Source organism: Somniosus microcephalus, chromosome 3 (genome assembly GCF_052327205.1).
Source record: "Somniosus microcephalus isolate GS21.2 chromosome 3, FLI_Smic_1.0, whole genome shotgun sequence".
NCBI lineage: Eukaryota > Metazoa > Chordata > Chondrichthyes > Squaliformes > Somniosidae > Somniosus > Somniosus microcephalus.
Genome location: NC_140989.1, coordinates 116275434 through 116289487, shown reverse-complemented (window position 1 = coordinate 116289487; position 14054 = coordinate 116275434). Strand labels below are relative to the sequence as shown.

At 40.9% G+C, this 14054-nt stretch overlaps 1 protein-coding gene across 4 annotated transcripts in view; it reads right to left on the bottom strand.

Annotated features, from left to right (window-relative positions):
• snx9b (sorting nexin 9b) overlaps nt 1-14054 on the bottom strand; it is a 194742-nt gene that overhangs the window by 59487 nt on the left and 121201 nt on the right. For all 4 annotated transcript variants that reach the window (XM_085981515.1, XM_085981517.1, XM_085981516.1 and 1 more), the window contains 3 exons: nt 9865-9990; nt 6536-6653; nt 2217-2347 (listed from right to left, as the gene is read on the bottom strand). In XM_085981515.1, coding sequence (XP_085837641.1) covers nt 2217-2347; nt 6536-6653; nt 9865-9990 — 375 coding nt within the window. The remainder of the gene's footprint in view (nt 1-2216; nt 2348-6535; nt 6654-9864; nt 9991-14054) is intronic.

The window sequence follows — 14054 nt, the reverse complement described above, 5'->3', positions numbered from 1 at the left end:
CTGCTGCTCTGTGGTTCCTTTTACATTTCAATGTGGTGTTGTTGCTACAAAATGGCAAAATGAAGAGCCAACTCTATGCAGTGCTTTTTACCCACTAGGGTATCAGGGATGCCAGTATTTAACTTTCAACACAAGTTTAATTTTAAAAATAGCATTGCAGATGATTTGAAATAGATTTATATCCTTGAATTTTATCTTGCTGTATAAGCATATGCAATAGGAAAACAATAGACCAGTTGATGAGCAACAGTTCACCAAATTGTACTAATCACGTTGTAGGTTGTAAAAATGTTGAGTCATTTATAATTGCTGCAGTTTGTAATAGTATTTATTATCCAGTGATGCCCGTTCACCAAGACAGTGCTGCATGGAATAAAATTTGAGTAAATGGTATAAAGGGAACTTGTATCTGGACAATTTCAAACATCATATGGTTACCAAATCTAACTTTCAGAGTGTAAAACAAGGCTCAATGATGTGGGAATCAAATACAGCACTCCTTCACCTCAGGGTCGTGCTCAAATTCCCTCCAAATGAGTTTTTCACCACATCCCTCCAAAAGTGAGCATGGGAGCAGGGTAATGGTTGCAACTATCTAGTTACACACGACAGCCATTGGGCTATTAAAACAATTAAATAAATGATCAAAGATCATTTATAAATTATTAGACCTGCAAGATACTCAAGAACGGAGGGAGAGTAAATATAGGGAACCACAGGCCAGTTAGCCTGACATCAGTCGTTGGGGAAATGCTGGAATCCATTATTAAGGAATTGGTAACAGGGCACTTAGAAAATCATAATGTGATTAGGCAGAGACAACATGGTTTTAATGAAAGAGAAATCATGTTTGACAAATTTATTAGAGTTTTTTTGAGGAGGTAACTAGCAGGGTAGATAAAGGGGAGCCAGTGGATGTAGTATATTTGGATTTCTAAAAGGCATTCGATAAGGTACCACATAAAAAGGTTGTTACGCAAGATAAAGGCTCATGGGGTTGGGGGGGTAATGTATTAGCATGGATAGAGAATTGGTTAACAGACAGAAAACAGAGTAGGGATAAACGGGTCAATTTCAGGTTGGTAGGCTGTAACTAGTGGGGTGCCGCAAGTTTCAGTGCTTGGGCCTCAGTTATTTACAACCTATATTAATGACCTAGATGAAGGGACTGAGAGTAATGCATCGAAGTTTGCTGACGATACTAAGCTAGGTGGGAAAGTAAGCTGTGAGGAGGACACAAAGAGCCTGCAAAGGGATATAGATAGACCAAGTAAGTGGGCAATAAGGTGGCAGATGGAGTATAATGTGGGGAAATATGAGGTTATTTACCTTGGTAAGAAGAATAGAAAAACAGAATATTTTTTAAAATGGTGAGAAATTATTAAATGTTGGTGTTCAGAGAGATTTAGGTGTCCTAGTACAAGAAACAGAGTTTGCATGCAGGTACAGCAAGCAATTAGGAAGGCAAATGGCATGTTCACCTTTATTGCAAGGGGGTTGGCATACAAAAGTAAGGAAGTCTTGCTACAATTGTACAGGGCTTTGGTGAGACCACAGCTGGAGTACTGTGCACAGTTTTTGTCTCCATATCTAAAAGGAAGGATATACATGCTTCAGAGGCAGTGTAACAAAAGTTTACTAGATTGATTCCTGGGATGAGGGGGTTGCCTATGAGGAGAGATTAAGTAGATTGGGCCTATTTTCTTTGGAGTTTAGAAGAATGAGAGGTGATCTCACTGAAACATACAAGATTCTGAGGGGGATTGACAGAGAAGATGCCGAGAGATTGTTTCCCCTGGCTGAAGAGTCTAGAACTAGAGGGCACAGTCTCGGGAGAAAACTCTTAAGACTGAGATGAAGCTGAATTTCTTCACTCAGGGATGTGAATCTTTGGAATTCTCTGCCCCAAAGGGCTGTGGATGCGGAATCGTTGAGTATGTTCAAGGCTGAGAGATAGATTTTTTGACTCTAGGGGAATCAAGGGACATGGAGATCGGCCAGGAAAGTGGAGTTGAGGTCAAAGATCAGCTTTGATCTTATTGAATGGCGGAGCAGGCTCGAGGGGCTGAATGGCCTACTCCTGCTAATTACATTCCAAGGAGAAATTACAGTAAAATTTTTTGGAATATTCCTTTAACCAATTTAAAAAAAAATCTTTATTTTAACAAGATGCCTTCTTTTCATTGCTAACTATTCAGTTGCCTTATTTTCCCTACCTTTTCATCCCGGTACGTGATGAAGAGCTGGAAGACCTCACTGTTTGAAACGACAGGATGATGACACATTCTGTTCATCCAGCCCTGCAACCTCTCCATTCGCATCTTGATGAATTCCTCTTCAAAGCGACCTTTATCAGATTAAACCAAGTGAATACGTCTCAATGATGTCAAATTTCAAAGCCAATTTCACAGCATAAATGCTCACAAAAAATACAGGCACGTGCTAAATGACAAACACTTTAAATTTTCCCCTACACAGGAATAGAACTAAACTGGATGAACCCACCGATCATTTGGTAGAAGTTGTTTTGTATTGCTCCCGAAGCTTCACAATTCGACTTGTGTATACTTACTTCAGCAGAAATTAATCAAATTTTTGTACTCAATATTGCATGGTCTCCTCCAAACTCATTATTCACCAGGACCTCAAACGTGTGAAACTCCAACTCCTGTACCTTTGTTTCTTCCTATAGTCTCTTATTTTTAAAACTTAAGCTCAACAGAGCCTAATCACGATTTAACCACGTAATCTCACTCTAGAGATGTGGGCAGTATTGAGGGAGTGCTGCACTGTCGGAGGTGCCGTCTTTCGAATGAGACGTTAAACCGAGGTCATGTCTGCCCTCTCGGGTGAGCCTAAAAGACCCCACAGCACTATTCCAAGAAGAGCAGAGGAGTTTCTGTTTTAAATGATTGCCTGAGCCTCAGATTTCTTTTCTTGTCTATAAATTCATCAAATCTTAACATCCTGTCAGATTTTCTTTCTGCCTCCTAATACTAGGGCTGGCGAGACCAATTTTATATTCCAACTACTGCCCAGCTGAGATCATCTAACTCAAATTCAAACCAGGGATTAAAACTGGGATCCTCTGGTCTATACAGTTCAGATCCACACTAAAGTGTTTAATAGATTTATTTGGGGGAAAATTTGTAATGTTGAATTATATTTTTTATTTTATAGCAGTCAGGGAGATGGGAGATGGTTTTTATATGTCCTTTCTAGCCATAATTTTTCAGTATTGCAAGTGGACACTAGATTTATAATCTTATGAATTAAACAGATATGTGTCCATATTACATTTAAGCACTCGCTTGTTGTGATAATCTATGTGTTCAAATGTTTCAGAAATAATAACGGGGACAAGTGGAAGAGGATCTTGTTTCTGCGAATAATAGGACCGCTTTGGTGTTACAAGTGTTAATGAAGCACATCATTGGAGAAATCATGCAGCTATTCAGAAGTATATATAAACATGTGTTTATGTGGCAGACACGTCTAAAATATTATTCAAAATATCTGGGGCTACATTTTCCTGGCATTCTTAACTATTAGATTTTCTAATTATTTTATCTGACTGTAATTGGGAGCATTGTGCAATACATTTCCCTAATGGTGCCCACACTAGTGCCAACTGTGAGCAAGTCAGTGGAATTACTACCCCATACCAGAATTTTCCACATTTTTGAAAACAATGAGCAAAAAAATCATTGCTCCTCTCCCACACAATAGGAACCCAGCTGAGCATTTACATAATATTAAATAAAGGAGAGGAAAAAGAAATGTCTCACTGAGCTTCAGCCAACATCAAGCAAGGGGCTGAATGGCCAACTCCTGTTCCTATGAATCCTTCACTTTTTCACCAGCAAGTGCTCCCATTTTGTTGCACAAAAAAGGGCACTTTCCTCCAATTTTCTCCTTCTCTTATGACTCTTACTGAGGTACAGATCCACAGCTAGAAGCAACCCTCTAATACTCCCAAGTGGCCATTCTACACATTTGAGCTTTCAGTGAATTGGCAGGCTATTCAATCATGGAGAACTTCACAGCTCAACCTCAATTGTGTTCTCACCCAATATCGACAAGTGCATTTTTTATATAGTTAGTTATTGGTCTAATTTTTCTCTCCCTACCCCCTCCTGGTGAAGCTTACTGAGACACGCCAACTGCTATCCTGACTTAGATCAGCTAATGCAACAGAGACTGAGGAAAATGTTAGGAATGTATTTTTGTCATAGTACATTGACAAAGGGCACCTGTGCCTGTACTAATAATGAGTTCAAAACAGAGTTAAAAACGCTTGGAGATTTATTAAAGATTAAATAACCAACATACTCACAGTCAACACCGAGATTATACAAGAATACTGCCGTTGAATAACAGCCCGTTACAGCTAGTTGAGCTCAACTTACTCCTTCCAACCTGTGGTTATGATCTCACCTCATTTATACTGTTTCTAGGCTGCATCCATTTATAGGCCTTTGCATCCATAACTCTTTAGCTACTTTTGGTACCAGGCCTCAAAAAATGCTGAAGTCAACCTTGTCAGCCTTTTTTTGTTGTTGCAGTTTTTAAATTCTAGGTGTTTTTTAAACTACAGAACTAATCTAAAATGGAATATAATAATACAAGAACATAAGTAATTCTTGTGTAAAATGGACTATTTCTCAGTCTTAATCAGTAACAAATGAATCTGGAAACTCCAGTCTGTACGGCTTAGTGCCGAACCAGGTGTTCCCTTTACACATCACATTTATTTAAAATATAGTGACTTGCCCCATCAGCCATGGGAAATTACAGGAATTTGAATAAAATTTTATATAAATCTAATAATCTTTATAAAATGGCTTTAGTTGTCTAAACATGGCATTCAAGAGTTCAGTACCTTTACTGGAGGGTATATGCTTACACACATTTTAGAAGCATTAAAAAAATATATATATATATTTCCTCCTTCAGTGTAATCACTGATTGCAACTTGTAACAAAGTTACCAACAAAAGCAAATTTGCATTCATGTGTGTGTGTGATAGTCAGTATTTGAAAACAAAAGAACAAAAATGAAGGCAGAAAAAAAAGCACATTTTCGATTTGTTAGGTGCAAATTCTTCTTGTGGAGACGACCTGGGCAAACGATGTCATCAAACAAATATAAATGGAACTATTAAATGAAACACTGAACACACATGCAAGCAGTCAGGATGTTTCTTTGGAATTAAACAAAGCACAATAATATATTTTCTTGCCAATCACTCTTTGTTCCTGTGGGGCCCCTACAGGTCCCATGGGTAAGACAGTGGGCGATCTTCTCCCAGGTTTCAGTCAATGGTATGCTTGATGCAGCTATTAAGAAGCACATGACAGTGACTTGACAGTAACCATCCACCCAATCTGATTTTGCTTTCTTTCCCTCTGTCATACGAATGCAAGACCAGGAGTGGGTCATTGGCCTTTTAAGTCCTGTTGCACCATTCTATTAGATCACGGCTGATCTGTAACTCAACTCCATTTACCCTTACCCAACAAAAAATCTGTCGATCTCAGTCTTGAAAATTTCAAATGACCTAGCAGCCACAGCCTTTTGAGGAAGAAAGTTCTACATTTCCACTACCTTCCGTGTGAAAAAATGCTTCCTGATTTCACTCTTGAATGTCCTAGCTGTAATTTAAAGATTACACCTTCTTGTTCTGGATTTCCCAACCAGAGGGAATAGTTTCGCTGCATCCATCCGATCAAATCCCTTTATCATTTTAAACAGCTCATTTAGATCACTCCACAACCTTCTAAACTCAAGCCAAGTTTACATAACCTGTCCTCATAAACTTGACCCTTTAAGCCCCAGTATCATTCTGGTGAATCTGTGCTCTATCCCCTCCAAGCCCAATATATCCTTATTGAGGTGCGGTGCCCAAAACTGAACATAGTACTCCAGATGGGGTCTAACCAAGGCTCTGTACGACTGAAGCATAACTTCCTCCCCTTTGTATTCCAGCACCCTTGAATTAAAGGCCAACATTCCATTAGCTTTTTTGATTATTTTTGTACCTATGCACTAGCTTTTGGTTATCTATGCATGTGGATACTCAAATCCCTTTGCTCCTTCACAGTTCCTCATTTCTTGCTATTAAGAAAACATCCTGATTTGTCAAAGTGGATGCCCTCCCACTTCCCCACACTGAACACCAATTGTCACATCCTGCCAATCAATCAGAGTACATTCCCTTTATCCCTACTTTCTGTCTCCTACTTCTCAATCAATTACCCACCTCTTCCACCCCACTCCAACCATGTGAAGTTGCCTTTAGTGCCTTCCCATAAATATGCACCAGAAGTAGTAGACTTTGGGGACAGGGGTAAAAAGAAAAAGGAAAAAAAAGTGGTTTGCACACTGGTGCAACACTATGCCTCCAGTTGTTCTCCATGTACTCCTACATTAGAAGTAATTCGAATTATTGTTAAAAAGTAATCTTAGGCCTTGCCTCAAATTACTGCAGAACAACTGACCACCATAATACATGTGACAAAATGTTTCCAATTACCTGTAACTTGTTTGTCAGGAAGAGAAGGAATTGGAATGGCAGAACCAAACTTGATGAGTAGACGCTCATATAACCAGTCAAAATGCTTGTATCTGTGGTTGACTGATCGGTTAGTGTGCTGTATACGAGAGGCACAAAATCAGAAGGGTTCAAACCAGATTTCTGTAAGTATTACAAAAAAAACTGCATCCAAATTAGACAGGCTAACTTCTTCATTGGTATGAAGCCCCATACAAGTTTGATTATAAAATCTTCAGTAATTATGATCCAAGAAATCAGAAATGTAACAAGAATCAGTACTATTTACTTACACGATCAGCAGACATTTAAAAAAAAAAACAGGGCACTAGATTTAACCAGAGTTTAGGTCACAACTACAATGTTCTTAGTTCAAAACAAACTGTTCATCTGTAGAACACAGGTGAGAGAAAAAGGACACACAAACCCAATACTGTTCAGTAACTGTTAACTGGATTATTAAACAATTGAAAGTAAACAAAAGTTAAGTTATTCAGACTCTTGCTTGTACTTAAAACTCTTCATTCAGTTGTGAACTACACAACTTATTCATACTGTTTCTAAGCAACTCTTCCTATGTACAGTTTGTGGCAGCAGCAATCAGGTTCTGAGTTCAGTGCACAATCCGCAGTCTCCAACACACAGTACGTTGGAGGTTCATTCCATCAATATCCTGGCAGTTTAGTCTATCAGGCCGAGGTACTGAGCTGAAGTTAGGTGTTTCCCCAACAAGAGAGAAGGGGAGGTGAGAGGAGGAAGAATCTGGCATGTGAATAAGTCACCTTTCGATGCTCCCCCACACCTCTTAGCAGCTAATGCAAAAATGGCATTGCCAAAGGGCTTGGAGTGGGTTTTACTCTTGACAAGGAAAAAGTTCACAACATAAGCAGATCTAAAAGGAAGAAAAAAATGTTGGTGCACAAAGCATATGTTTTTAAAGAGTTCCCTAAAAATGACATGGGTCCTAGACCAACAGCTATTGTGGTAGTGCTATAACTTTATCAGGTTGTATACCAGAGGATGGACACATTGTGGTGCACTTGAAAACAAGTACATAAGGGCATTTTCCTTTTGAAGAATCTCCTCCAGCCCCACAATTTTCGAGATATCTGCACTCCTCTAATTCTGGCCTCTTGAGCATCCCCGATTTTAATTGCTCTACTACTGGTGGCCGTGCCTTCAGCTGACAAGGCCCTAATCTCTGGAATTCCCTCCCATAACCTCTCTGCCTCTCTTTCCTCCTTTAAAATGCTCTTTAAAACCTACCTCTTCATCTGCCCTAATATCGCCTTATGTGGCTCTGTGTCAAATTTTGTTTGATAACGCTCCTGTGAAGTGCCTTGGGACATTTTACTACGTTAAAAGCACTATATAAATACAAGTTGTTGTTGTTGAAGCCATGAGACTTCATGAGGTCCGGAGTCTACGTTGAGGACTCGCAGGGCTTCTCCCACCCAACTGTATACAGGAAACTTTGTGCAATCCGGCACAGACGGGACCGAGCTGTTGCCGTTCCCTCAAAACTGCCGGACACACCAGCGTTAATGTTGAAGCATACGGAGCTTTTCATCTCCGTATCTGACAACAAACACTGTTGCTTAGCAACAGCTTCTAAACAGTCGGCCCGTACCTTAGCAACAGCTTCCGAGAGACGCTTCCAAGCTACAGAGACTTTGTAGAGCCTGACTGTTGAAAAAAAAAGCCACGAGAAGAAAAAAAACCTAACAAAACGGCTCCTGATTTTTGCCGGTGGCTCGAGCTTGCTGGACATTTAGCCTCCGGATAACACAAAGTTTCCTGTACCGTTGTGTCCCCAGCTCTGATGGGTCTGTCTGGCCAGTGGAACAGGACATATCCAAGGATGGTGATGGAGAAGCCTGGGATGTTGGCTGATGTCATACTCAGAGAATCATAACCTATGCTAGGCTGTTGCTTGACTAGTCTGTGGGACAGCTTTCCCAACTTTGGCACCAGTCCCCAAATGTTAGTGAGGGAATATTGGCCCAGAAATTCCGTTCGCAGCCCTCCCGCGGGCAGAGGGCTGCGATCCTGAAAAATCTGCGCCTGGACTGAAGGGCTCCCAGGAGGCACAGAATTCTGTTGCTGTGCTTCTTCAAACTGCCGGTGTGCAGGACACACGTATCCCAGGGGCGCACGTAGTTCACAGCGTCCCTGGGATCACGTGGGCCATGGGGAGCCAGTCAGAGCAGGGAATCTCCATTCATAGATTTGACAGGAAGGCCTGTCAAATCTATGAATAGAGATCAGCCCCAAAACGTAAGTAAAACTTCAAATACATTTTTTTTTTTAAATCACATTTTTACAATGACTATAAAATTACATAAATTAACTATTTTAAACAAAAATTTAAATTTTTGAAAAAATAATTAAAGTTTTTAACAGGGCTAAAAATAAACTTACTTTTCTTTAAAGTATTTAAAAAATGATAAATCAGTGGAAATTTTTTTTTTTTAATTTTTTTTTTTTTACTTTCTTCACCTCTTAACCTGGTAAAAGCAGGCCTTGTGCCTGCTTTTCCAGGCGCAGCTGTTTCAGACTTACCTGGACTGATGCAACTGTGGAAAAAAACGAAAGTTTCAGCCGGTACACGCTGCCTATCCGGCGCAGGCGTTTGACCTGTGAAGCCCTTCTTTGAAGAATGGAAGTTCCGGTTTCCAGCGCATGTGCAAAACCGGCACTTCCTTTGGCCCTACGGGTGAGTACACAGCACGTACACACCCGTAGGGAACAGAATTTCTAGGCCATTGTGTCTTTTATGTCCTAAGGACATCTAACAGCACTTCACAGTCAATTAATTACTTTTGAAGTGCTGTCTCTATTGTTTTGTAGGCAGCCATTTTGCACATAGCACTGTCCCACAAATACCAAGTTATTGACTTATTAATTTATTTTTAGTGGTGTTAAGGAACAGATGTTAGCCAGTACACCGGGAACAACTGCTGCTATGGGATAGCTTACATCCGCCTGGATAAGCAATCAGGACCTCAGTTTAACATTGATTCTGAAAGACAGCAACTTGCAACACTCCCTCACTGCAGCATTGAAGTGTTAGCCTAGATTAAATGCTCAAGTACTTGGAGGGGAGCTTGAACTTACAACCTCTGTCTCAGAGGTGAGAGCGCCATGATTAAGCCAAGATGACAAACAGGCTGTCCGACACTTTAGTACGCTAATATAACAAATGTCAGATACAAAACAACTTTAATTTACATAGCGTCTTTTGCATAGAAACATGAGCCACAAGAAAAATTACATTTTTTGTGAATTACGTAATTTTTTTGAAAACTTACATTGGGGGTCACTTGATATTCGATGTAACTCTTCAATCCATACAGCTTGGATCCCTTTTTTGGATCAGCCACGACACAGCTCAACAAGGAAGTAGGATATTCCCAAACTGGACCAACTTCTCCTTTCTAGAATAAGAAAACATCCAGATTTATATTGTTATACTATATTCAAATGCAGATCAGGACTAAAACATTGGTGTGAATTTTAATCCCCAAAAACGGGTGGGTTGGGGTCGGGTGAGAAGTTAAAATTTTAAAAATCTCAAACCCGACCCCAACCCACCTCCTTCCGGGTTTAACAGAGGCGGGACAGGGTGAGATCAACCAACCCACTCCCATGAGAAGTGTTGGCATTTTTAATATTTTAATGAGGCTGGCAGCCTCAGATTTAACCTGCTTTGCAGGTTTAACCCTAGCCGGCCAGGTTTCCCAGGCCTCGGGAAACCCGGCAGCTCAAGGGAAACGAGGACCGCTTCAGGGAGAAGGCAAGTGCCTTTACAGCACTGCTTGTGGGCCAGGAGGAGCAGGAGTGCTGCCCCCCACCCATCCACGGCCCCCCAAGCTTACCTTCTTACCTTGGATCGGACCCCTCCCATGCAAAGACCCCCTGGTGTAGTATTGGGTCAGATTTTGCTGTCAAAATAATGGTGAGGCTAATGGCACGCTCCGTTATTTATGAGTAAATGGTAAAACAACTTCAGGTGAGGAGCAGAAGCATGGTTAAATACCAATATCTAAAAGTTGCTGTCCAAGTTACGGCCTTAGGTTCGCAAAAACAGCATTTCAACTGTCTGCCTCACCATTGACATGCATTGAATGCCGTGAAGTTGCTATATTTGCGTGGTTGATATGAACTTAATACTTAACTTTATGTGGCAGGTTGTCATTTCAGGCGCTAAGAACCCTTTTAACGACAGGATAATTGTTAATTAATGTCAATCGAAGGAATGCTGAAACTAAAATCATACACTACATTTATTTATTTAATTCTAATAATCTTATCAAAAGAAAATACTCCTCTTGAGATTAAGGGTGTAATTTTAACTTTTGGTGATGTAAAATGGGCAATATTGGATTGGTCACCCATTATCCACCCTGGCAAATTTTCCTTTGCACAGTGGAAATGAAAGTTAGGTTGGCTATATAATGCACGGCCAATCCGATATCGCCCATTTTACAACCAACCGTTGGCACTGAAAATTAACTATTATAAGTGTGGAGTCTCATACCTTCAGGTATTAACTGTCGGAGATTTAAAAAGTCAAATTTAAAATTAATTTTTTTAACTTTTCCTTTGTGTCTTTTTTTCTCTCTTAATCCAATCTTTCGTTCCTTCGCTTTATGTACCTGATTTGACATTGAATTCACCCACTCTAATTTACATTTCCTTCTCAGTCCTTTCACTGTTGATTTAACAATCCTTCAATCTGATTGGTTAAGGATTCACTCAGTTTCCAGATGCCCTGTTTCCTTCACTGCGCCATTATCAGCTCGCACTTTCAGCAACTTAGTGGGCATAATGTTTTGAGCTGAAGGGTGATGGGGCACATCTAACTAATGGCAGACACGGTTAGATGCCCTGCTACAGGAAAATTTGGCCCAATACAAATTGCATTGTGGATCTGCTCTCAGGACTTCTACTGATCATGCATAATCTTAATAATTTTGAAGTTAACCAAATTTTAAAAAATATTCAATATCGATTTTTAGTCCTCAACTGCCAGGATACTTCAGATGTGCTATTTGTTGGATCAAGGTTTCTATCAGTTTGTTACAAAGTAGGTTAAAATGAAATTATTTAGAGAGTAATTCGGCGACGGTGTAAAATGGGCGATATCGGATTGGCCGTGCATTATATAGCCAGCCTAACTTTCATTTCCACTGTGCAAAGGAAAATTTGCCAGGTTGGATAATTGGTGACCAATCCAATGTTGCCCGTTTTACATCATCACCAAAAGTTAAAATTACACCCTTAATCTCAAGAGGAGTATTTTCTTTTGATAAGATTATTAGAATTAAATAAATAAATGTAGTATATGATTTTAGTTTCAGCATTCCTTCGGTTAAACCTGTCATTTCATACTAGTCCATGAAAATTAGAGCATCTAAATTTTATGTTCATCTTCAAAGATTTTAACAAAATCAAATTTTTGCCTGCATTTACAACAAGATGTTGCATTTACAGTATATAGGCGCACTTAATGTAGGAAAACGTTCCATGGTGCTTCACAGGAGTGTAACCAGACAAAAATGGACAACAAACTAAAGATGATATTAGGAAGGATGACTAAAAGCTTGGTCAAAGAGGTAGGCTTTATGAGGGTCTGAAAAGGAGGAGAGGTGGAGAGGCAGGGGGGTTAGGGAGGAAATTCCAGCATTTAGGGCCTAGACAGCTGAAGGCACGGCTGCCAATGGGAGCGGAGGACGCACAAGCTCATAGTTGAAGGCGGCAAGGTTCTTGGAAGGTTGTAGAACTGGAGTAGGTTACGGAGATTGGGAGGGGTGAGGCCATGGAGGGATTTGAACACGGGATGAGAATTTAAAAACTGAGATGTGGACTGAGAACCAGTGTAGGTCAGCGAGCATAGGGATGATGGATGAGCATGACTTGGTGTGGGTTAGAATACAGGCAGGAGAGATGAGTTTATGGAGGGTGGAAGATGGAAGGATTGCCAAAAGAGCATTGGAATAATCGAGTCTGAAGGTAACAAAAGCATGGATGAGGGTTTCAGCAGCAGATAAGCTGAGGCAGATGCAGGGACGGAGGCAGGCCATTTTATGGAAGTGAATGTAGGCAGTCTTTGGGATGGAGTGGATATGGGGTCGGAAATTCAGTTCAAGGTCAAATAAGACGCGAGGTTGCGAACTGTCTGGTTCAGCCGGAGATACAGAGAGGGATGGAATTGGTGGCGAGGGAACAGAGTTTGTGGTGCGGGCTGAAGACAATGGGTTGGTTTTCCCAATATTTAGTTGGAGGAAATTTCAGCTCATACACGACTGGATATCAGACAAACAGTCTGACAGCACAAGAGGCAGTGGAGAAGTCGAGGCAAATGGTGGTGAGATAGAGATGGGTGTCACCAGCGTATATGTGGAACCGGATGGGTTTTCTGATGATGTTGCCGAGGGCATGTAGATGAGAAATATGAGTGGGCCAAGGATAGATTATTAGTGGTCTCCAGAGGTAACGATGCGGGGGTGGGAAGAGAAGCCACTGCAGAAGATTCTCTGGCTACGACAGGGTAGGTAAGAGTAGAACCAGGCGAGGACAGTTCCACTCAGCTGGACAACGGAGGAGACACATTGGAGGAAGATGGTGTGGTCAACTATGTCAAAGGCTGCTGAGAGGTCGAGAAGGATGAGGAGGAATAGTGCACCATGGTCACGGTCACAGTCACAGAGGATGTAATTTGTGACTTTGATTGGGGCTGTGGCGGGGCGAAAACCTGATTGGAGAGGTTCAATCAAGGAGCTGCGCGGAAGATGGATTTGGTTGGTGACAACGGCCCAGAAATTGGTGTCGGGGGCTTCCCGCGGGTGCAAGCCCCCGACCTACACTTACATAGCGCGCCGACAGTTGAAGCCTGGCCCTGCGTGGATTTCTTGTCAGTGGCCCAGTTCAGCTCCCGGCGCGCTGTGCTTGCGTGATCCAGCGGCGTAGTTAGTTCGATGAGCCGGCTGGGATCACGTGAGCACTGGGCAACCAATCGGAGGTTGCAAAAGTTCATTCATGAGTTTGATAGTAAGAACTGTCAAACTCATGAAAACTCCGGGCACCCAAAACAGTACTTAAACTTCAAATAAAAGTTAAAAAAACATCCCACTAATTAAATGAACTATTAATAACTGTAAAAAACTATTTTAAACAATTATTCAAATTTTTGGAAAAAATAATTTTTTTTTAACAAATCGGGTCTAAAAATACTTACCTTACTGTAAATTCTTTAAAAATAATAAACCTGTGGAAAAAAAATTCTAACTTTAATTAATAGACCACTTACCTTTTAAAACTAAGTCCTTATGTCTGCTTTTTTCATGCGTAAAAACCGGAGGCCTTCACGCACGGGCAAAGCTTAAAAAAAGAAGGAATTTCAGCGCGCACGCGTTCGACCTCTGAACCCCTTGGTTCAGAGGAAAGGAAATGCCGGTTTTCCACGCAGGCGCTGTGCATGCTGAAAACCGGCACTTCC